General features: G+C 38.2%; 1 protein-coding gene across 1 annotated transcript in view; it reads right to left on the bottom strand.

Moving 5' to 3' along the window:
• Nucleotides 1-23,584, bottom strand: part of LRP1B (LDL receptor related protein 1B) — a 1,239,928-nt gene that overhangs the window by 29,895 nt on the left and 1,186,449 nt on the right. Inside the window, exons 84-87 of the mRNA XM_039494476.1 lie at nucleotides 19,235-19,396; nucleotides 12,871-13,045; nucleotides 1,056-1,160; nucleotides 29-142 (exon numbers count right to left, since the gene is read on the bottom strand). Coding sequence (XP_039350410.1) covers nucleotides 29-142; nucleotides 1,056-1,160; nucleotides 12,871-13,045; nucleotides 19,235-19,396 — 556 coding nt within the window. The remainder of the gene's footprint in view (nucleotides 1-28; nucleotides 143-1,055; nucleotides 1,161-12,870; nucleotides 13,046-19,234; nucleotides 19,397-23,584) is intronic.

Below are 23,584 nucleotides of genomic sequence, written 5' to 3'. Positions count from 1 at the left end.
GCAGCATTAAGTGGAAGGTTAAACCTACTTGCATCTCGGTTCATTAAACGCAGTTAAAGTGCAAATTCCCTCATTCTGACAGTAGTAATCACAAGGGTTCACTTTCTGGTCACAGCGCTGACTTTTAAACCCCACAGAGCATCTGCAGAATTTCAGTAAAATACAGCTAAATAAATATTCTGCCTTTTTCTGAACAAGTTTTAAACTCATTACATACAATGATGGACACACACACACACACACACACACACACACACACACACACACACACACACACACACACAAAATATGCTCAGCCTTTTCACAGAAGGTCCAATCTAATATCTTGAAAAGTATGGGTAATCAACACTAATCAAAAACATTTTGGTAACAGTGGACCCTGTATTAACCCCTTGCTTCAGGAATCAGAGTTTTGACAGAAAGCACTAAAGCCAAATGTCCTAACAGTTAGTATTGGCAATTTTAGAACATGATGGACTTAAAAAAGGATAATCCATGATTGTTTCCTAAGAATTGTTAGTAACATTTGGTACATGCTGAAGTTTCTATGTGTTTTTACAAAACCACATGAGTTAATGTGTGTGAAACTGGTTAGCCCTGAGAATCTATGTAGTTTCATGGTTTCACATCAAACTATGTCTAAGGAGACTATTAAAATATGAAAAAAACCACCACTTAAAAAGAGAGAAATCATTAGGCACCAAAATATTGATCATAGATGGTTAATCCCATACTACTATATATGTGAATTGCCAACGAATAGGTCCTCACACCTCAGCCTTAAGTATTCTAAGTATTCTATTGTAAAATCTTCCTGTTGAAGAGCAGTAAACAACAGTTACTAAATCATCAACAATGTCAAATGATGAACAAAAAGAATATTCTACAACTTGCAGTAGAACACAGTGATAGACAAAAATAACAGCTAGAAAAGTAAAAATACCATCGTGAGTGGTACATCATAAATACCTGAACAGATAAGAAATGCAGATGAACAGAAACTTTATTATTTACTGCCACACAGATGTGTTAATGATACACACAAAAATACTTACAGACAGACTGGTATATTTGTCTCTGGGTCCAGCTGACATGCACCACCATTATAACAGTAGCCATCACATAATTGACAGCTAGAGGCAATCTTTCCATTAGTGCAGCTGTAATGAAAAAAATTGTCTCCACATCATTATTGTTGAAAGCAGATGTGAACTATCTACAGATGAAAACATTCATCTTATGAGAAGTAGCAGAATTGCTGATTGATTAGATTTCACTAAGACTGTCTAGCTTGAGGCAGTAACTTTTTTAAACAGATTTTTGTAGAACAGGTCACCTTTATTCTATACAAATTCTAATATTTTCAGCTTATTTAGTTCATCATAATAAACCATTACTATAATTTATGTAATCTCCTACCAATATGGTGTCGCCAGGACGGCTTTGACTTCCTCGACCACGGAATGCTATTCGAAGAAGGACTGCTAGGCAGAGATGGCGTTCACCTTTCGAGGAGAGGAAAGACCCTATTTGCACACAGACTGGCTAACCTAGTGAGGAGGGCTTTAAACTAGGTTCGATGGGGACAGGTGAGCAAAGCCCACAGGTAAGTGGGGAACCTGGAGACCTGAGAGATGGGTCGGAAACAAGAGGGAGCGTGGGCTATAATGGCAGACAGAAAGAGGGGTCAGGGCAAAACTGGGAGGCAAGATCAAACCAGTATCTTAGATGCCTATATACAAATGCAAGAAGTATGGGTAATAAGCAGGAAGAACTGCAAGTGCTAATAAATAAATACAAGTATGACATTGTTGGCATCACTGAAACTTGGTGGGATAATACACATGATTGGAATGTTAGTGTGGATGGGTACAGCTTGCTCAGGAAGGATAGACAGGGGAAAAAGGGAGGAGTTGTTGCCTTATATATTAAAAATGTACACACTTGGACTGAGGTGGAGATGGACATAGGAAATGGAAGTGTTGAGAGTCTCTGGGTTAGGCTAAAAGGGGTAAAAAACAAGGGTGATGTCCTGCTGGGAGTCTACTACAGGCCACCTAACCAGGTGGAAGAGGTGGATGAGGCTTTTTTTAAACAACTAACAAAATCATCCAAAAGTCCAAGATTTGGTGGTGATGGGGGACTTCAAGTATCCAGATATATGTTGGGAAAATAACACCGCGGGCCACAGACTATCCAATAAGTTCTTGGACTGCATTGCAGACAACTTTTTATTTCAGAAGGTTGAAAAAGCTACTGGGGGGAAGCTGTTCTAGACTTGATTAACAAATAGGGAGGAACTCGTTGAGAATTTGAAAGTAGAAGGCAGCTTGGGTGAAAGTGATCATGAAATCAGAGTTTGCAGTTCTAAGGAAGGGTAGAAGGGAGTACAGCAAAATAGAGACAATGGATTTCAGGAAGGCGGATTTTGGTAAGCTCAGAGAGCTGATAGGTAAGGTCCCATGGGAATCAAGACTGAGGGGAAAAACAACTGAGGAGAGTTGGCAGTTTTTCAAAGGGACACTATTAAGGGCCCAAAAGCAAGCTATTCCGCTGGGTAGGAAAGATAGAAAATGTGGCAAAAGACCACCTTGGCTTAACCACAAGATCTTGCATGATCTAAAAAATAAAAAGGAGTCATAAAAAATGGAAACTAGGTCAGATTACAAAGGATGAATATAGGCAAACAACCCAGGAAAGCAGGGGCAAGATTAGAAAGGCAAAGGCACAAAATGAGCGTAAACTAGCTATGGGAATAAAGGGAAACAAGAAGACTTTTAATCAATACATTAGAAGCAAGAGGAAGACCAAGGACAGGGTAGGCCCACTGCTCAGTGAGGAAGGAGAAACAGTAACAGGACACTTGAAAATGGCAGAGATGCTTAATGACTTCTTTGTTTCGGTCTTCACTGAGAAATCTGAAGGAATGCCTAACATAGTGAATACTTATGGGAAGGGGGTAGGTTTAAAAGACAAAATAAAAAAAGAACAAGTTAAAAATCACTTAGAAAAGTTAGATGCCTGCAAGTCACAAAGGCCGGATGAAATGCATCCTAGAATACTCAAGGAGCTAATAGAGAAGGTATCTGAGCCTCTAGCTATTATCTTTGGAAAATCATGGGAGACGGGAGAGATTCCAGAAGACTGGAAAAGGGCAAATATAATGCCCATCTATAAAAAGGGAAATAAAAACAACCCAGGAAACTACAGACCACTTAGTTTAACTTCTGTGCCAGGGAAGATAATGGAGCAAGTAATTAAGGAAATCATCTGCAAAACACTTGGAAGGTGGTAAGGTTATAGAGAATAGCCAGCATGGATTTGTAAAGAACAAATCATGTCAAACCAATCTGATAGCTTTCTTTGATAGGATAACGAGTCTTGTGGATAAGGGAGAAGCGGTGGATGTGGTATACCTAGACTTTAGTAAGGCATTTGATACGGTCTCGCATGATATTCTTATCGATAAACTAGGCAAATACAATTTAGATGGGGCTACTATAAGGTGGGTGCATAACTGGCTGGATAACCATACTCAGAGAGTAGTTATTAATGGTTCCCAATCCTGCTGGAAACGTATAACAAATGGGGTTCCGCAGGGGTCTGTTTTGGGACCGGCTCTGTTAAATAGCTTTATCAACGACTTAACCATTGGCATAGAAAGTACGCTTATTAAGTTTGCAGATGATACCAAACTGGGAGGGATTGCAACTGCTTTGGAGGACAGGGTCATAATTCAAAATGATCTGGACAAATTGGAGAAATGGTCTGAGGTAAACCGGATGAAGTTTAATAAAGACAAATGCAAAGTGCTCAACTTAGGAACAATCAGTTTCACACATACAGAATGGGAAGAGACTGTCTAGGAAGGAGTACGGCAGAAAGGGATCTAGGGGTTCTAGTGGACCACAAGCTAAATATGAGTCAACAGTATGATGCTGTTGCAAAAACAAGCAAACATGATTATGGGATGCATTAACAGGTGTGTTGTGAGCAAGACATGAGAAGTCATTCTTCCACTCTACTCTGTGCTGGTTAGGCCTCAACTGGAGTATTGTGTCCAGTTCTGGGCACCGCATTTCAAGAAAGATGTGGAGAAATTGGAGAGGGTCCAGAGAAGAGCAACAAGAATGATTAAAGGTCTTGAGAACATGACCTACGAAGGAAGGCTGAAAGAATTGAGTTTGTTTAGTTTGGAAAAGAGAAGACTGAGAGGGGACATGATAGCAGTTTTGAGGTATCTAAAAGGGTGTCATCAGGAGGAGGGAGAAAACTTGTTCACCTTAGCCTCTAATGACAGAACAAGAAGCAATGGGCTTAAACTGCAGCAAGGGAGATTTAGGTTGGACATTAGGAAAAAGTTCCTAACTGTCAGGGTAGTTAAACACTGGAATAAATTGCCTAGGGAGGTTGTGGAATCTCCATCTCTGGAGATATTTAAGAGTAGTTTAGATAAATGTCTATCAGAGATGGTCTAGACAGTATTTGGTCCTGCCATGAGGGCAGGGCACTGGACTCGATGACCTCTCAAGTTCCCTTCCAGTTCTAGAGTCTATGAATCTATGACTATCTCTGCAGCTCTTAATGGGGTACCATTGCATTGCTGCAAACCTGTGTCCTTGAGCCATTGTCCTGGACACCATATGAAGACAAAACAAGACACCAGGAATGTGGCATAACTAGGGTGCAGTTTGCTTAAGTAATATATTTGGGAACTATCCAAAAATAACTCCTCCCATGCAGGTCATTCTTCCTACTATGATTCACTCCAGCTGGTGGAGGCTGCCATCAGCCCCCCATTCTTTTAACCTGGTCCCAGCAGGCTTTTTGGGACCCCATCATCCTTCCGTCATACCAGGATTAACAGGGAGGGAAAGATGGGGTTGTCTCCTGTAGTAGACATTAGGAGCCCCACCCCATTCCCCACCTTTTTTTAAAAGAGACCTAAATTCCAAGGGGGACATGGAGTGGGAACTTTTCTTCTTGTGCAGAATGATCCCTAGAGCTGGGGGAAGGGCTTATTAAAATTCCTATTAAGTGTGTGGGAGCCAATAGGCTTTGCTACAGCCTTGTGTTCCACCAATCAGCCTAACCCTCCCTCCTCCAGACAACAAGGAGACTGAATGTTCCCAAGGAGAGGAGTGTTGTATGTCTTCCAATCCACTTCTGAGTCTGGTTCATCAGAGTACCAGACCTACTCTACTGAATGACTACCTGCACTGGGCATGTGCCAAGTTGTGATAAAAATGAATTGTACAGCCTAACCTACCCACTGGGTCCTTAGGCTGCTGCAAAGAAGGTGAAAACATCCACACTATTCAGGCCAGTCTGGCAGAGAGGGAAAATTCCTTCCAAGTCCCAACAGGTGATTAGTGTGATGTCCACAGCAAGACAGAAGACACAGTCCTATTTTAATCTCAAGGGGGGAGTGGAATGGGAGCTTTTCTTCTTGTGCAGAATGGCTCCTAGAGCTGGGGGAAGAGCTTATAACCCTCCCATTAAGTGTGTGGGAGCCAATGCGTTTTGCTATAGCTTTGTGGTCCACCAGTCAGCCTAACCACCCTCCTCCTCCAGGTGACAATGAGGCTGAATGGCACCAAGAAGAGGAGGATTGTAGCCCTTAAAAGAGCCAAATAATTTCTTTCCACACTAGCCCAAAGTTTCCCCCACCTCTGAGGCCTTCTGGGAGTTGGGCATTGCTTGTAAAACCTCCAAGTGGTATTAAATGCAAGCAAATAAGAAATTATTAATAAATGGACTGATCCTCAATACTTCATATCTGAATAAATATTCTATTTCCAGGACTTAAGAAAAAAAAACCTAACATTTTGCCTACATTTTTATATAAAACTGTAAATAACATATTTGTAGTCAATCTCAGACTGAGTTTGAACTCAATTCTGTAGACATAGCATGGTTGTCTTTAAAAAAGCCAATATTATTATTACTGATTGATTGTTGGACAGTAGTACCTACTAGCCACAAATTTAAGGGGTTATTGTGCTAGGTACATACATTAGTGCATGAGAGTCCTTGATCTGAATAGACAAATAGTGAGTGAAAAGCAATATTTGCATTTTACATAGGGGGAACTGAGGCACAGGATTATAAAAGCAACTTTGGCTAAGGTCCCACAGGAAATTTCTGGCAGAGGTGTGAAGTGAACTCCCATCTCCTGAGTCTCATTCCAATGCCTTAATAAAAAAAAAGACATCCTTCTTGTTGGCATTTGCCAACTGCTATCAAGCAGTGGTCTGTGATTACCACACTTTCCCCTTATTATTAGAATAGAAGCTATATGTGGCAATGGTTGACAAAAGTAGACCTTTTAGTGGTTTCTACTGTAGTGTGCATTGTAAAACTAACTGGTGAAAGTCACAAACCTGCAGCAAAACACAACTTGTACATTTTCTGCGTTCAGACCTAGAACCCATATGTTCATAGATCCAGCTGCTAGGCTCCTGTTCAGTTTTTTCAATTCATTGTGTTAGCAGCTGTAAATTGCACAACCTCTCATCCTCCGTACTTAATTGCTCACTATCAAACTATTCCTCTGGTACTGGTATTACCATTCAATGCAGATAAATACAGAGATTAGCTGCAATACATATACATAGTTCTCAAAATATGTGAATATTCTATTTTATTAAAGTTTTTGTTCGCCTACTTACTAGAAATTAGATTCTTTCTCACTGTTATACTTATAAAACACAAAAAGGGATGGAACTGAAGACAATCTGCTTTTGTCCATAAAGTACTGTACTGTAGTTGAATGTGATTACCTATCTATCCATCTGCACACCAGCAGAAGCCTTTTAACAGCTAAAAAACAAGTAGGATTCAATGCTGTGTGATACGAACACCGTTTCCACACCTCTATGTGATATATACTGTTTTCCATTTGCATCTTCTTTTTATCTTCACAAATATAATTTCTTTTGGTTTCTTTTTGCCTTTCATGATATCATTATATTTTTGCATCTTTTATTCTTTCAATACTTTTTTCATCCTTCCTTCTTTGATTGTTCTCTTTAGCTCATTCCCATCTTCTTTTGGGTCCCACGTTTGCTTTTTCTTCTTAATTTTAATATGTATTAAAGCTCTGTCTTCCATTAAATAACTAGCAGTTCGAACAGCCCTACTTCTTTCCAGTCTGAAGTTATTGTAGCAGTGAGCAACTGAGAGGAGACACATCTATTAGCAATGCCAGTTTAGCACTGTGTAGGTGGCAGATTGGTTCCAGCGGTAATATGCACTAACAATAGGGCTTCTAAAGAAAGGTCAATTACTGAGCAACTTTCAAAGTGCAAAAAGGGTTTCATGATGCTGATGATTTTCATACAGCTTTGCTCATGAATGTGAAAAGCTCCTTCTTTCTTTAACCCTTTAGTTGTGGAAAACTGGCTAGGGATTATCATCCAATGCATTCATATTTATGGAAAACCTGACTGCTGTTCTCTGTGAAACGTTACACATTTTTGTAATGTCAACTGTAGCTCTATTTATTATATCTATTTTACATAGATACAAAACTAAAGATTTTATAAGATGCAAACAAAGCAAAATTGGCAGGTGTATATATGCTTGTAATTAAAAAAGCAAAACACATTTTTAAAAATAAAACTGGCTATTATAATTTGCTTTTTAAAGGGAAGCGATAACACATAGTACATACAATAATCCTTGGGTCCAGATTTTGTTCACATGGCACAGGTAAGGAAAAATGATGGGTTCAAAGATGCACTGGCCTGGTTCTCCAGCATTATGATGGCTTCCTGTGGCCTAGGGATTGCAGAATGTAGCTTGCCACACCACGTTTCCTTGAGTACACTTCCTGCACTAGCTCTATGGCACCCAATATTCCCTTGAGCAGGAAAAATCCTTTTGTGGTGCTTTAAAGTGGGTGTAATGCTGTTTAAAGCAGTCATAATAGGTCCCCAAATCTGGTACATGTAGATTATACATACACTCTATTAACACCTTAGTTATGAGAACATGACTGTTACACATGTATAATTTTATCTTTAGCAATTCCTAAATTTGGAATACACGTTTAATGTTCTCTGAGTATAGGTTTTTTTATGGGATTTCCTAAATGTGTTTTCAGAGCCTCTTGCAGAAGCAGGTTTAAGAGCTGAATCTTTCAGTCCTTCTGGGTGCTTTTAATGAAAGGCTTTGCAGGCATCAGAGTTTTTAGCTGAATGCTCTTCCCTGAGGCATAAAAGCAACATGTCTTAAATGCCTTTTTCCTATATGGATCTATCATCTTCGACAAGGACCCCGGTGAGCCAAAATCATCAAACATTTCATTAAACAGCTGAAAAATTGCAAAAATCTAACCAAGACTTTTGAACCCACACTATGATTATCTATTAGAAGTACTTATGTTTACAACTGTTTACAACTATTTGTATATAAATAATAAAACGCAGAAAAGGGTGAATTTGGTTTGTAAATGCCCTGGGAGACTAATGGGGAGAACTGACAGAGGAAGTTTCCTTTCCTGATGAGAATTAAGTTTCTTTTTAAAAAGTATGTCTGAAATTGCATGAGAGAACGGTAACATAAAAATGAAGGTAAATTATAAATTGAATGAAATGGGCAATCATAGCAAGGACAAAGGAGAGACAAACAGGTATAACTGGCATCACAGAGACTTGGTGGGCTAATTCACATGATTGGAAGATTGATATTGAAGTACACAACTTGTTCAGGAAACACAGGCACGGAAAACAGGGAAGAGGTGTTGCCTTGTCTATCAAAGATGTATACACTTGCACTTAGGTGAAGATAGAGGTGGGAAGCAGACCTGGTGAAAGTCTCTGGGTAAGGATAAAAGAGGTAAAAAAAACCCAGGGTGATGTCATGGTAGTGGTCTAGTACTGATCACTGAACCAGGAAGAAGAGGTGTATGAGGTTTTTTTAATAACTACCAAAATCATCCAAGCCCGGGACTTTGTGGTGATTGGGAACTTCACCTACTCAGATATCTGTTGGGAAAATAATAAAGAATGGCACAAATCATCCTACATGTTGTTGGAATGCATCAGAGACAACTTTTTATTAAGTTGGAGAAAGCAACTAAGGGAGAGGCAGTTCTATTTTTGATTCTGAAAATAGGAAGGAACTTATTGAGAATTTGAAGATGGAAGGCAGCTGAGGTGAAAGATGACACAGTTCATGATTCTAAGAAAAATAGGAGAATAAAGACAGTTGGCTTCAAGAAGGCAGACTTTTGCAAACTCAGAGAATTGGTAGGCAAGATTCTGTGGGAGGCAAATCTAAGGAAAAAAGGAGTTCAGGAGAATTGGCAGGTTTTTTTAAAGAGACATTATTAAAGGCACAAGTGCAAACTATCCTAATGTGTAGGAAAGATAGGAAGTATTATAAGAGACAACCTTGGCTTAACCAGGAGAACGTCAAAGTTCTGAATCTGAAAAAAAGAGTCATACAAAAGTGGAAACTAGGTCAAATTATGTAGGATGAATATAAAAAATACAACACAATCATGTAGGAACAAAACTAGAAAGGCCAAGGCACAAAATGAGATTAAACTAGCTAGGAACATAACAGGTAGCAAGAAAACATTTTGCAAATAAATTAGAAGAAGACAAGGACCAATGAAAGGATAGGCCCATTATTCAATGAGGAGGGAAAGACAATAACAGAAAGCACAGCAATGGCCAAAGTGGTAAGTGCCTATTTTATTTCAGTTTTCATCGAAAAGATTAGCAGTAGTGAACGTCAGTGTAAACGGAGCAGGATCTGAACCTAAAACAGGAAAAGAACAAATCTGATATCTTCAAGTCAGCAGGAACTGAAGAAATACATCTAGAATACTTAAGGAACTGGCTGAAGAGATCTCTGAGTAATTAGCAATGATCTTTGAGAACTTGTGGAGGATGGGAGGCATCCCAGAGGACTGGAAAGGGGCAAATATAGTACCTATATATGAAAAGGGGAATAAGGAAAACCAAAAAAATTATTTACCAATCAGCTTAACTTTGGTATCTGGAAAGATAATGGAGTAAATAATCAAACAAAAAATTTGTAAGCACCGAGAAGATAATAAAGTGATAAGTAATAGTCAATATGTATTTGTCAAGAATAAATCATGTCAAACCAACCTAATATCCTTCTTTGTCAGGTAACAAGTCTTACGAATGTGGGAAGCAGTATGTGTGATATATATATTGACTTTACTAAGGTTTTTGATATCGTCTTACATGACCTTCTCATAAGTAAATTAGGGAAATATAGTCTAAAGAAGCCTAATATAAAGTGGATGCACAACCGGTCGAAAACCAGTACTCAGAGAATAATCATCAATTGTTCACAATCAAGCTGGAAGGACATATCAAGTGGAGTTCTTCAGGGATCTGTCCTGAGTTCAGTTCTATTCAATATCTTCATAAATTATTTGGATAGTGGCAGAGAGAATACTTTTATAGATGCTGCAGGTGATACCAAACTGGGAGGGGTCACAAGCATTTTGGAAGTCAGGATTAGAATTCAAAATGACCTCAATAAATGTGAGAAATGGTTTGAAAAATATAGGATTAAATTCAATAGGGACAAATGCAAATCACTACACTTAGGAAGGAAAAACCAGTTGCACACATACAAACTAGGAAATGACTGCTTAGGAAGGAGTACTGCAGAAAAGGATCTAGGGGTTATAGTGAAGTCCAACCTAAAATGAGTAAAGTATGTAATACTGTAGTAAAAAAAGTGAACATCATTCTGGGATGTATTAGCAAGAGTGTTGTAAACAAGATACAGGAAGTAATCATTTCACTCTACTCAGCCCTGATAAAGCTTCAATTGGAGTATTGTGTTTTGGGCACCACAACTTGGGAAAGATGTGGACAAATTGTAGAAAGCGCAGAGGAGAGCAACAAAAATGAGTAAATGTCTAGAAACCATGACTTATGAGGAAAGATTGAAAAAACTGAGTTTGTTTGATTTAGAGAAGAGAAGACAGAGGGGATATGATTAGAAACTAACAAATGTATTTGGGCATAAGCTTTCGTGGCCTAAAACCCACTTCATCAGATGCACGTAGTGATTGTTGTTTTTGCTGATACAGACTAACATGGCTACCACTCTGAAGTACATAAAAGGATGTTATAAAGGGGACGAGATAAAATATTCTCCTTATTTGCTAAGGGCAGGACAAGAAGTAATGGACTTAAATTGCAGCAAGAAAAAAAACTTCCTAACTGTAAGGGTAGTTAAGCACTGGACCAAATTACCTAGGGGGATTGTGGAATCTCCACCACTGGAGGTTTTTAGGAATAGGTTAGACAAACAACTGTAAGGGATAGTCTAGATCAGTGGTTCCCAAACTTGTTCCACCGCTTGTGCAGGGAAAGCCCCTGGCGGGCTGGGCCGGTTTGTTTACCTGCCCTGTCTGCAGGTTTGGCTGATCGCGGCCCCCAGTGGCCACAGTTCACTGCTCCAGGCCAGTGGGAGCTGCTGGAAGCAGCGTAGGCCAAGGGACGTACTGGCCACTGCTTCCAGCAGCTCCCATTGGCCTGGAGCAGTGAACCGCAGCTACTGAGAGCCGCAATCGGCCGAACCTGTGGACGCGGCAGGTAAACAAACCAGCCCGGCACGGCCCGCCAGGGGCTTTCCCTGCACAAGCAGTGGAACAAGTTTGGGAACCACTGGTCTAGATAATGCTTAGTCCTGCCTCAGTGCAGGGGATTGGACTAGACCACCTATTGAGGTCCTATCCAGTCCTACATTTCTATGATTCTGTGATTAAACAATTAGTTAAAGAATGCTGGGCTTAGTAGTAACACATCAAGCTATGCTTTTCAGGGCAATTCTTCCATGTCTTAGGTGGGAAAAAATAATTAGCTCTTGGGCTGATAGCTTAAAAACAATACAAAAAATTCTATACTTACTAAATAATTATGTACGATACCTAATGTGTTTTATTTCTTATGTATCTTTCTTATGTATGATATCTAAGGATATAATATTACAACCTCCTGTATTTCAAGATGTATGGTATAAAATTCAAACCATTAAATATAAATGGCCTTCACTTGCACATGTGAATATCACTGAACTCTGCAATGCCCATGATATAACTGTTTTCATAGCAATTAATATATTTCAAAGTAGTAAAAAATTTGTGATGGCATGGAGTACGACAGTGTTTTATTTCCATTTATTGGGGATAACATACACAATTTTCTAGTGTTTTTTTTCCTTTTATGAGTAACGTGGTTGTCCCAAACCTGAAACAATAAAAAGTTTTATGGCATCCCATACCATCACAAATTTTCTATTTATTATACTCATAAGCAAGGACTTCTGTACAGGTTACTGATAATCTAAGAACTTATGTCTGTCTTTACTTTAAAAAATGATCAGAAAAATATATAACCTCTGCTTCCCTGGCACAATCATGTTTTATACTTACTGAGAATATGAGAGTAAAATGTAGTTCTTAATTTTGATTGAGGTTATGTTCTCCTTGAAGTTGCTCAGGTTATCATTCGTGGGTATACCCACGTTATCATTTCGTGGGTATTCACCCACGAAAGCTCATGCTGCAAAACGTCTGTTAGTCTATAAAGTGCCACAGGATTCTTTGCTGCTTTTACAGGTTATCATTCCATCCCACCTGTCATATTCAAAGCCTGGATTCTCAAATTCCACCAAAAACAAAGGACTCTGCCTGGTTACTTGTGAGCTAATGATGATACCATGTTTACACCATCTTGTAACCCACCATTCATGTGGTACAACTCTGTTGTATGCCATCAAGTATAATGACTTACCGATTATTGCATTTTAACTATTAACTGATCTATGTATATAATATAGCACTTTAAATCTAACAAAAACACTTACTTGCATATTATGTCATCACTGTCCTTGTTTATTATGCAGTGCCCACCATGGCATCTTACACACTTGTCTACTTCACATTTTGGACCCTCATATTGTACAGGACAGACACATTCTACACTTCCATCATCAGCAATGGTACAAGATTCAGAATTCACACAATAATGGTGGCATACATCTGCAAAGAATGTAAAAGTGAAACATTACAAGGTATTAATGAAAATTATTTAAAAAATAATACATTGCTTTGCTTTCTTTATTTAAAAAAATAATAGCAATAAAGAAGAAATGAGCAAACATAAAAGTTGTTGCCTCATTGACAAATATAATAAGATTCAGAATATGAAAACATTACTATAAACTTCCAGTCACATACTCATGAGCGGGGAAAAACAAAATTTAGGCTGATAACAGATTATTTCCTCTGGAAGCCTACCCATCTATGGTATTGTCCCACCTACTTTAACTAATGAAAGGAAAGCTAAGCAATGTTAACTAAAGTAATTCAATTAAAGAGACACTGTAAGAATAAAAATGTTTTAAATATATGCATTTGTGTTAATAACACTATTTAATGTTACTGAAACCGAATATTTTAAAATTGCCATTAATCTTAATTTAATGTTTTTATTAATTATGAAAATTTATATAATAAAACTTACGTTATAATGAAATTCTTACAGCAACTTCTAGAGATGTAGTTCCTGTTCCAGCAAATATTTGAACACATACTTAACTTTATGCATTTTTGAGTGATACCACTGTTTTGAAATATATAATTACTTGACTGCTTAAATGTTTGCAGTACTGGGACCCTAGTGGTGAATAGCTCTCTATGCCCTATTACCAACATACCAAACCACCTAGAATTCCTCCCTACAACAATATTCTTTTAACAGAAGCAAGTAATGTGAAGTAGACCTTTATCACTTGGTTACAGAGTATTTGCTGTTTTAATGTTAACATTGATTTCTATTTGTGTGTCACTCAAATGGACCCTGGGGCCTACTGTCAGTTCTTAAAAGGACAGTCTCTATTTTTAATGCTTTAAAATACCTTCTCCAACTGTGGCTAGTCAACATTACTTAATGTATTTTATTGGTGGTTATGACATACAGTTTAAATTGAATTAATAAAATGCAATATAGAATGAGAGACTTTTAACTTCTCAGATATAGATTGGAGCATAAACACTACTAATAACGGTAGGGCCTCATTATTCCTGGATGTGATAACCAACATATTTTCTCACCAAATAGTCATTGAACCAACAAAAGTTGATGCTATTTTAGATTTGTTTTTGCTAAGTAATGAGGATGTTATAGAGGAGCTAGTTGAAGAAAATAACCTTGGACCGAGTGATTATGAGTTGATTCAATTTGAATTAAATTGAAGGATAATCAAAAATAGCTTAGTAATAAGGTTTCTTATTTCAATGGAAATTAAGGGACTAGTTAGTGTAGTCAACTGCATTGAAGAACTCAATGTGGAAGAGGCTTGGAATTTATTTAAGTCAAAGGTGCAAAAACTATCTGGAATTTCCATCCCAAGGAAGAGGAAAAAACATGGAGGGAAGGGCTCCAGACCCAAATGGATGCTTAACCACCTCACAAATAATATTAACAACATGTAGACAGCCTACAAGGAAAGGACAAAGGGATTAATCAACAAAGAATGCTAAATTTGGAGCTCAGAAAGTATAGGGATACAGTGAGTATTGCCAAAAGGTGGATAGAATCTAAAAATCAGTCGCTGCAGTAGAATGTGCTGAATCCCTGTATATAAGGTATTTTAAAATTTCATCTCTGTTTGCTGTGTTGTAATCCCAGGAGAAACAAGGTGGGTGATGCAATATCTTTTATTGGATGAACTTCTGTTGGTGAAACAGACAAGCTTTCAAACTACAGGGAGCAAGAGCTCTGAGTCTTGAACTGCAACAATCTGGATTGCCCTAGATTTCTGTTTATGGCAGTCAACTAACAAAATGTGTTTTTTTTTCCTGCCTGATTACCATTAAAACTGTAAAAGCCTAAACCAGGCAAATTCAGCCTGATTTGGGAGTTAAAATATATAGAATTTATAAGTTCCTGCAATTATTCTAGAGATAGCAATGTAGCATATCCTATATTCAGAATTTTTTTGTCTGGAAATTCAAGTCAGTTTAGATTGTAGATTCTTCCTATTTGCTGCACATGCCAGTCTTCTTCTGAAATGCCTTAATTGCTTCCAATAGAGTATATCCTGAGAGATATTAGCATCTAAGAAAAAGACTCCCTATTTATACAAATATTTTAGTGAGGACCTTGCGGCAAAAATACATTAAAGCTTCAATGTTTATGTATAATGGTGAAAGCTACCAGAGTACAACTGGCCCCTGTTCCAGCATCTTCTGTGCGGTATTATCTATAAGACTGTGCAATGTGAGGAAGTAACCAAGCCTTGAGCAGCTCTACTCAACCAACTCTACACAGGTTGAGTAGAGCTGCTCAGTGCAGGACCCATGTCACATTTGTTATTCCCCATGTCCTTGGGCTATAGTGAGATAGCTTGGCCTCCATCAAAAATTACAGCCTGTAGGGACCTTTGTGACAGCCATAGATCACTGAAGCACAGCATGCTCCAGTAATGCCTCTTCTCCTCAACATATCTCCTACCCACACCAGAGTTCATAAGGGGATCTAGGAGATGTGGTGAGCCAGGGAATCCACAGCTGGACACTGAGGCCAGTTTAGGGCTGTTTTGCAGTATTGGAGTATAGTGGCAAATCATCCTTACTGAGGGCAAAATTCTGGTCCACCTGTATTAGAGAAAAGTATCACCCAATTTGTTGGATTCCAGATACAATATAGTCCCAAAACCGGAGTAAGCAAATATAATGATAATCTGGCAATACAACATGAAGAATAGGTTGATCTAAAAAGAGACCTGTAATCATTTTAAAATCCTCTGTAAAAATAATCAAATTCATATGTAGCTTTGCAAAAGGCACAGTGTGGAGGGAAATGCTGGATTATAGTTAGACAGTCTGCATCTCCATCTAGCTAATCAGACTATGGTCTCGTCACTGTGGTATCTGAGAGGCTTTCAAAACACAAAACCAAGTCCCATCCTAAAATATAGATTATTAGTTCATTTAGTTAAGTATTGTGATTGTTAAAAATTCTGTCTTCTTTGAAAGCTACCATAAAGAGACATGTCCTGCACTTGGAGATGAAAGCCACAAGATACCAGCCCTCCCTCTGCAGTTAGGCTGAAGCAAACAAAAACACAAATATCGGAGGATTATATTATCTAACACAAAAATTAGCTGCTTTTTACAGACTGAATTATAATAAACTCTGTTAATTGACCCAACCTTTCTGAAGGAAAGGCTTCTCAGTTTCAAGAAAATGAAATTATTGCAAGAGTGCTATCTTCATTTTTACATATTTTAAATGGGTCAGACCTTTGTTTCAAGAGATGAACTTGAACAGCTTAATTATTCCACATGTGTGAAGGAATTTTAAATAAGGAATTTTTTTCAAGGAGATGAACACAAGTATGCAGACCTATAGTGACTGTACACTGGTCCTATGGAATGTAAGCATCAGGATAATGTCATGCTGTGTAACATGGTAAGTTCTCTGTATATTTTATAAAATGCCATAACTTCTATATTCATGTACTTAAATGCATTTTAAGAGAACACAGGTTCAGGATATCAGCCCTAACAAGAACCTATGGCAGTACATTTGGTTAGGCTTCCAGAAAAAAAGAAGTATGAGAACAAGTAAGGGAATGTAATATTAAAAGCGTGAAAGAAATTGGGCACATAAACTTTATATTCCTGTCATAAAACACCTTTGCAATATTTGCTGCTTGGAGGCCTGGAGTCCATACGGGCATATTTCTTTTTAAGTTAATTTGTACCATTCACCTTACCATTACAAGGCAAAAACTAATGTGCTTGACAGGCAATTGATCTTTATTATAATGAAGTTGTAATAATCTGTTTCAGCATCCATACAAGCAAATATCACACACAAGGAAAAAACAAACCTTGCATATATGTTTAAATTATTAACTATAAACCAAATACCAGTTCAATCTGTATCAAACAACTGTTGGCCATTATAAAGCACTCTAAAAATGTTGGAAGAGCCTTAAAAGAAAAAAGAAAGAAAGGAGTCTTATACAAACAAAAGCCTTAATGAATTTAAACCTCTTTGAATTATGCTGTTATTCCAAACATTGTCAGCAGACAATCCAAATCTGATAATAAACATGCCTTTTAAAAAGTATCCCTACATTTACATTTAAATTAATTCTCTTTAAAAAATGATGTTTGCAGAAGCATTCAACTAGAAACAATTTGTTTGGTTTGGGGTAAGACTCAAGTAAATATTTTTTCTTAATCTGTGTGTCTGTCTGTGCATGATTTATGTACTATATTGTTTTCAAATACCCAATTGTATTTGCAGATAGTTATTTGTGAATCCATGCAGTTTGTTTAATAACAAGTGGGACAGAATCACAATTACTTCTGTTTTTCCATTCAAAGGCTTGCATTTATTTCATAGTCTCCCAACTGGAAATACATTCCATTTATTTCAATACAAATCCCATTTAAGATACCTACTAACCTTTTCCTTGTTTGACAGACCATTCACTATTAAACAAAACAGTTTTAGTATCTGGTAAAGAGTTGTGAACCAGACTTTTACAATACCTAATTTCCCCTTGATTTTGTTTAAATCCAGCATTTTTAGTTACTTCATAGGATAGGCAAAAAAGGGCAAATGACGGTCTCCAAAAATATGTCATTACAATCTATACCAGTGTTTCTCAAACCGGGGTCGCTGCTTGTGTAGGGAATGCCCCTGGTGGGCCAGGCCAGTTTGTTTACCTGCCCCATCAGTAGGTCCAACCAATCGTGGCTCCTACTGGCCGCGGTTCACCGCTGCAGGCCAATGGGAGCTGCTGGAAGCGGCACGGGCCAAGGGACTTACTGCATAATCAATCTTCCCCTAGTGGGAAGAGCTACTTCATTCAGTGCAATTATGTAAGATTCTCACACAGAAAATCTTTAAATCTATTCACATCTCAAAAAAATAGAAGGGCAGATGTAGGCCAATCTTTCTTCCCAGCCTTTACATAATACTACAGCATTTCAGCAGAATTTTTACTGTTCTAATACATTAAGACATAGAAACCCAATACATTTTCAGAAAGGAAGGAAACCATCTTCTATAACCACATCTAACTTCCTGTTAAGCCCCAATAAATGTTACAGGAGTTCCTTTTTATGGATGGCAGGTCAATAATTGGACAAAGTGTTGGCCATGTGGACATAAAAAATGGTGAGATGTTCTGAAGCAAGAAGTACCAGGGATTCGGACCGAACCTGGATATGGGGGACTAAGGAAAAGGAGACAAAGATAACATCCTAGCAGGCTAAGTGACAGGGAGGATGGTAGTATTATTGACCTGGCAAAGCAAGTTGTTCTACTGTGCAGTGCCATTCATAAATGTATAAGAAATGCATATTGAGAAAATACTTCATGCCATAATAAATACATATTGGGAAAATAATAAATATTGTAATCATAATTACAGGTTATATGCCTACAACTAGGGCAGGGATAAGCAACCTATAGCACATGTGCCAAAGGCGGCACACAAGCTGATTTTCAGCGGCACTCACACTGCCTGGGTCCTGGCCACTGGTCCGGGGGGCTCTGCATTTTAATTTAATTTTAAATTAAGCTTCTTAAACATTTTAAAAACCTTATTTACTTTACATACAACAACAGTTTAATTATATATTATAGACTATAGATTATAGAAAGAGACCTTCTAAAAACGTTAAAATGTATTAATGGCAAGCGAAACCTTAAATTAGAGTGAATAAATGAAGACTTGGCACACCACTTCTGAAAGGTTGCCGACCCCTGATCTAGGGTTTTTATATATTAATAAGTTTTGCATTAGATCTATAACCGTAATTCTTGGTTTTACACAATACCCACAAGAAGGAAATATCAAAACCATTAATTTATTATGTTTATTGTACTTACTATAAAATAATGTGTGAATTTTAGACCTATGCCGATATACAAAGCCACAGACCTCAATCGTGACTTATAATGCCCCTTTCTATGCCAATGCTCCTGTCAGGTTTGCAGTTAGTTTCTCTAGTTAAGTGTTCAGTGGGGTGGGTTGAGTCTACCAAATTCATTTTACTTGTGATCAAACAAACTTTGGATTGAGGTTTACTGGGGGTTGGGGGAACAGGAAAACCCACTCAGCCAACTACTCACTTTAAATTTCAATTTTATAAAACTTTCAATGGGCTGCAGAGTTCCCTGGCACATGGAGTATTACTTACAATATTGACATCTGTCTCCAGTGTACTCAGTCAGGCAGTGACAATAGGGCTGATTTCCAACAGTGACACTGCAGGTTCCTCCATTTTGACAAAAATGATCACAAACTGTTTGATTGCAGTTTGGTCCTGTAAAACCCAGCGCACAGCTGCATGTAGGCCTCCCTATTCGAAATAAAGACAACTATTTTTATGGTAAAAATAAATATGCATTAAACTCAAAATCAGTACTTTTAATATAAGCATACATTTCTGATCATAGTAAAGAGTTTTGATTTTTAAGCCCAATAAGTATTTTTTACTAGACACCAAAACATTTCATTGATCTGTACTGTTGTAAAGGAATGCAACTTGGCGCCAGAATTCTAGTAGAAAAAAGCACAACAATAAATGAAGTGGATGCTCCAATGATCACACCTAAGTGATTTCACCATATTTTTGCAGATTCTCTCTGGTGTGCAAGAGAGTTCTTGGAGCCTGGATTGGAGGCCAGACTTAGGGCTCGCTTCATAATTAACAATTTACATTTTATTTCTCAACTTTTATGAGATCTGCTTTTGAAGGAGGAGCAGATCGTACACTTGGCCGATATGTGGATGTTTCCCTCACAATGGAGGCACTGAGAGTAGCCGTCACTGACCAAGATAGCTTCCTAATAGGAAAGACATAATTTAAAGCCCGGGGATTCCAGCACACCCCAGAAGCATTAATGCCCAGAATAACCCCTCAAAGGAGGAAACAAAAAAGAGGGGGAAACAAAGGCCCCCAAACTAAATAAATGAATTAAACTAAGCTAAGAAACACAAAAGCTAATGATAATTAACTATATCTAAGCAAAGCAGGCATGCTTGACACTCCATAATAGGCCAAAGACTGTTGAGAAGGAACTGAGGGCGGTTCACCCATGTAGCTCTGCGTATCCTCAGTACAGGGCATGAGAATGTGTATAGAGCACATGCATGGTCCAAACAGGTACTGCTACTAAAAATCTTCAATCAAGGGTGTATGCACACCTGACGGGACCCTACTCAAAGAACTGTCTGGATCCAACAGGAGTTCACCATCTGCTCCTTCTCCTTTTTTAAAATCTATATTCTACTTTGAAGTCTCTAAACTTCAGTCCACATCAATTGCCTTGACTTGTAAATTCTGCCCTACCCTTTCACACCTTCTAATCTCTTCTTCTCATTCCTTTTCTTTTCCTTATGAATCACTCTTTCTCCCTTGGCCTTTCCCTCTACATCAGTTTCATGTTGGTTATCATATCCTAAAGAAATCTTCACTCAACCACAATTGTCTTTTGATCACCCCATTTCTGTCCTCCTCTTTATCTCTAAAGCTCCTTGAATGGTCAGTCTCTTCCCAGGGCCTAGAATTCTTCTCTTACAATGCTCTCCTTTTTCTATCCCCGTTCCACTGACACTGTTCTCACAATAGCCAGTAAATGACCTCTATAAAGAGTTTCAAGATATGTCTGCAACTGGGAGGTGTGATTCCCAGCCTAGAATAGGCAGACTCATGCTAGCTCACCTGGAGCAAGCATGCTAAAAAAGAGCAGTGTGAACACTGCAGCACTTGAGGTGGCTCAGGCTCGCCGGCCAACCTTGGATCCAGGGGTTCAGGTGGGTTTGAACTTGGATGACTAGCCCTATCTGTCACTAGCCCAGTGTTTCTCAAACCGGGGTTGCCGCTTGTGTAGGGAAAGCCCCTGGCGGGCCGGGCTGGTTTGTTTACCTGCCCCGTCCACAGGTCTGGCCGATTGCGGCTCCCAAGGGCCGTGGTTTGCCGCTACAGGCCAATGGGAGCTGCTGGAAGTGAGAGCAAGTAAGTCCCTTGGCCCACGCCACTTCCAGCAGCCCCCATTGGCCTGCAGCAGGGAACTGCAGCCAGTGGGAGCTGCGATCGGCCAGACCTGTGGACGGGGCAGGTAAACAAAGTGGCCCAGCCCGCCAGGGGCTTTCCCTACACAAGCGGCAACCCCAGTTTGAGAAACACTGCTATAACTTGTTCAGTAGGAATGAAACCATCAATTTAAAGTAGCTCAAACTTGGTTGAATATGCAGTAACTTACTTATGCATCAAAATATGTCCCTTGTTCTCTAAGCACCAAATCAACGATATTGAATTCAGATGCTGACATGCAATTTTTTTTTTTTTTTTGGGCAAATAACTCAGAGTTGTACTCTTATATATTTTGTATTTGGATTCTTGCCACTGGGTTAAGTGGTTTCAGATAGTTTTGTGTTAAATCATTGTTGTCTGGTACATAAGAGTAGTAAAAAAATAATAATGACAGAATAAGATCTAAAAGTTTGAAGCCTCTGTTTTCTTGTCAAGCTCTTCTTAAAAAGTGATGGGGAAAGTGTATTTTGCCTGTTCATGGGAGAATTTTATTCTCTTCTGTGCAACAGTAGGCTTACAAATAGGTCCGTTTTTGACAGTTATGTGAAGATTTCTTTCATTTTATCCTAAAACCTATTTTTTGTCATTTAATTTAATGTGTCAGCTAGAAATGCCAGCAGTTCATTTTCCATTAACATGCAGACAGTTATCATCCAAAATACTTTTTTTAAAAAATAATGCTTAGCTCTTATAAAGCATCTTCTATCTTTGAATTTTAAAATACTTCTCAGATTGTTTTATTAAAACTCATACAATGACCGATAGTTACCACACCATACTACCCTACAGTAGTGAGATACTGTGGTTTAGTGGACAGACCAGTGTCCTGGTATTCAGGAAACCTGGGTTCTGTTCAGGCATTGGCTTGTGGTGTGAGTTGGGGCAAATCACATCATTGTTCTGTGCCCCAGTTGTAAAGTAGTGATGATGATAATAGTGGTATCCTTTAAAAATGCTTTGAGATCTACTGATGAAAAATGCTATATAAGAATCAGATCTTATTAACAGAGATATCAGATGATAGCATGGAGAACATTTTTATAAGGGTGCCTTATGTACATCCAACCATCATATGGGAATCATAATCATACAACAATCTTGTGTCAACTTGTGTTCTAAAGGTATAATAAAAAACATTGACACTATATCCTTTTTGCTCTTTCTTTCATCTTTGCCCTCCTGGGTTTTTCTGTTCCTCAGTTAGCATATTCTACAGCACTTGCTGTATGGCAACATCGTCTTCCTCTTCCCCTACTTATCCCTCATGGCCACACCTCCTCCATCTCCATCAATGAATTATCCCCTTGTGGAAGTTCCTGTAATTAAATGTTTACACTGTGTTCTCCAAACTTAAGTGCCTGTAAAAGCAGCAAGACGGCAGCAACTTTTGACACACCACATTTTCAGAACATGCTCCAGTTGGACGAGCTCTACACTAGAGAATGACATCTCTAAGTATGTGAAGGTTAGTGAAAGCTGACTCTTGCTGCAACTATGTCCATCTCCACCTTGGCCACTTTTAGAGTGTGATGAAAGATTTCTACTAACTGCAATGTTTCTAAATTTATTGGTGTTTAGTCCGTTCTCTGGTATTCGCTGTCTCTGCTTCTTTTAGGGTAGATGGTTCAATTGATCTGGGGGTTCATAAAGTACATATTCCCTATTTTGAGGTGAATTTTGTTTGACCCTGAGCTAAATAATGTATATTAAATGCATGTAAATATAAACAAATAAAAATAACTTATATAAATACATTGTTGGTTCTTTATTTTATTCTTAAAAACTGAAAAATTATATTCTGCTTAATATAGTTGGAAGTTGCTAGTCCTTGAGCTCAGACTACCTTGTAAAAAATGGAAAAATAAATATAAATGACTACTGAGTCTCACAATATATTTAACACTTGAAAACTGATGGAATGGGGAACAAGTAGAGAAAATATATTCCAGTTATTATGCATTTTTGCAAATGTCTTGTACAGCATTTTAGTAAGCTAATTAGAGTATATCTTGTTTTGATTTTACAAAAAACTTTTGAGGGTAGGCAAAGCAGATGTGATACCAGAGGCACATGTAGTTATCTTGTGGCAGCAGGATCTGAACAAACCACCTGAGAATGGGAAGTGTGTGGGACTCAGATAAAATGTTTCTCAGAAGTGGATGGGGGAGATCAACATCTTAATATCTATAGTTTGGGTTGTGATCAGATTGCATAGAAGATTTTAGATCCTCTTCTAAAGGTTTAGACTGCTATATGGTAGCAAATAAACTATCCTGTTCACCTGCAAAAATAAATGTCAGCACTTTCTCCCTTTCATGTCTATGAGATTGTTTTTTCTCAATCTAGCCATCATCTTAAATTCAAAATATGAATTATATATGAGAAGAGTTAAGAATAAGGACTCATCTAAAAGTGGACATTCACCTGTGTTGGCTGGAGGTATGTCAACAA

The sequence above is a fragment of the Mauremys reevesii genome, linkage group 11, assembly GCF_016161935.1.
Source record: "Mauremys reevesii isolate NIE-2019 linkage group 11, ASM1616193v1, whole genome shotgun sequence".
Taxonomy (NCBI): Eukaryota; Metazoa; Chordata; order Testudines; family Geoemydidae; genus Mauremys; species Mauremys reevesii.
Note: the sequence above shows the minus strand (reverse complement) of the source record. Positions and strands in the feature narration are given on the sequence as shown.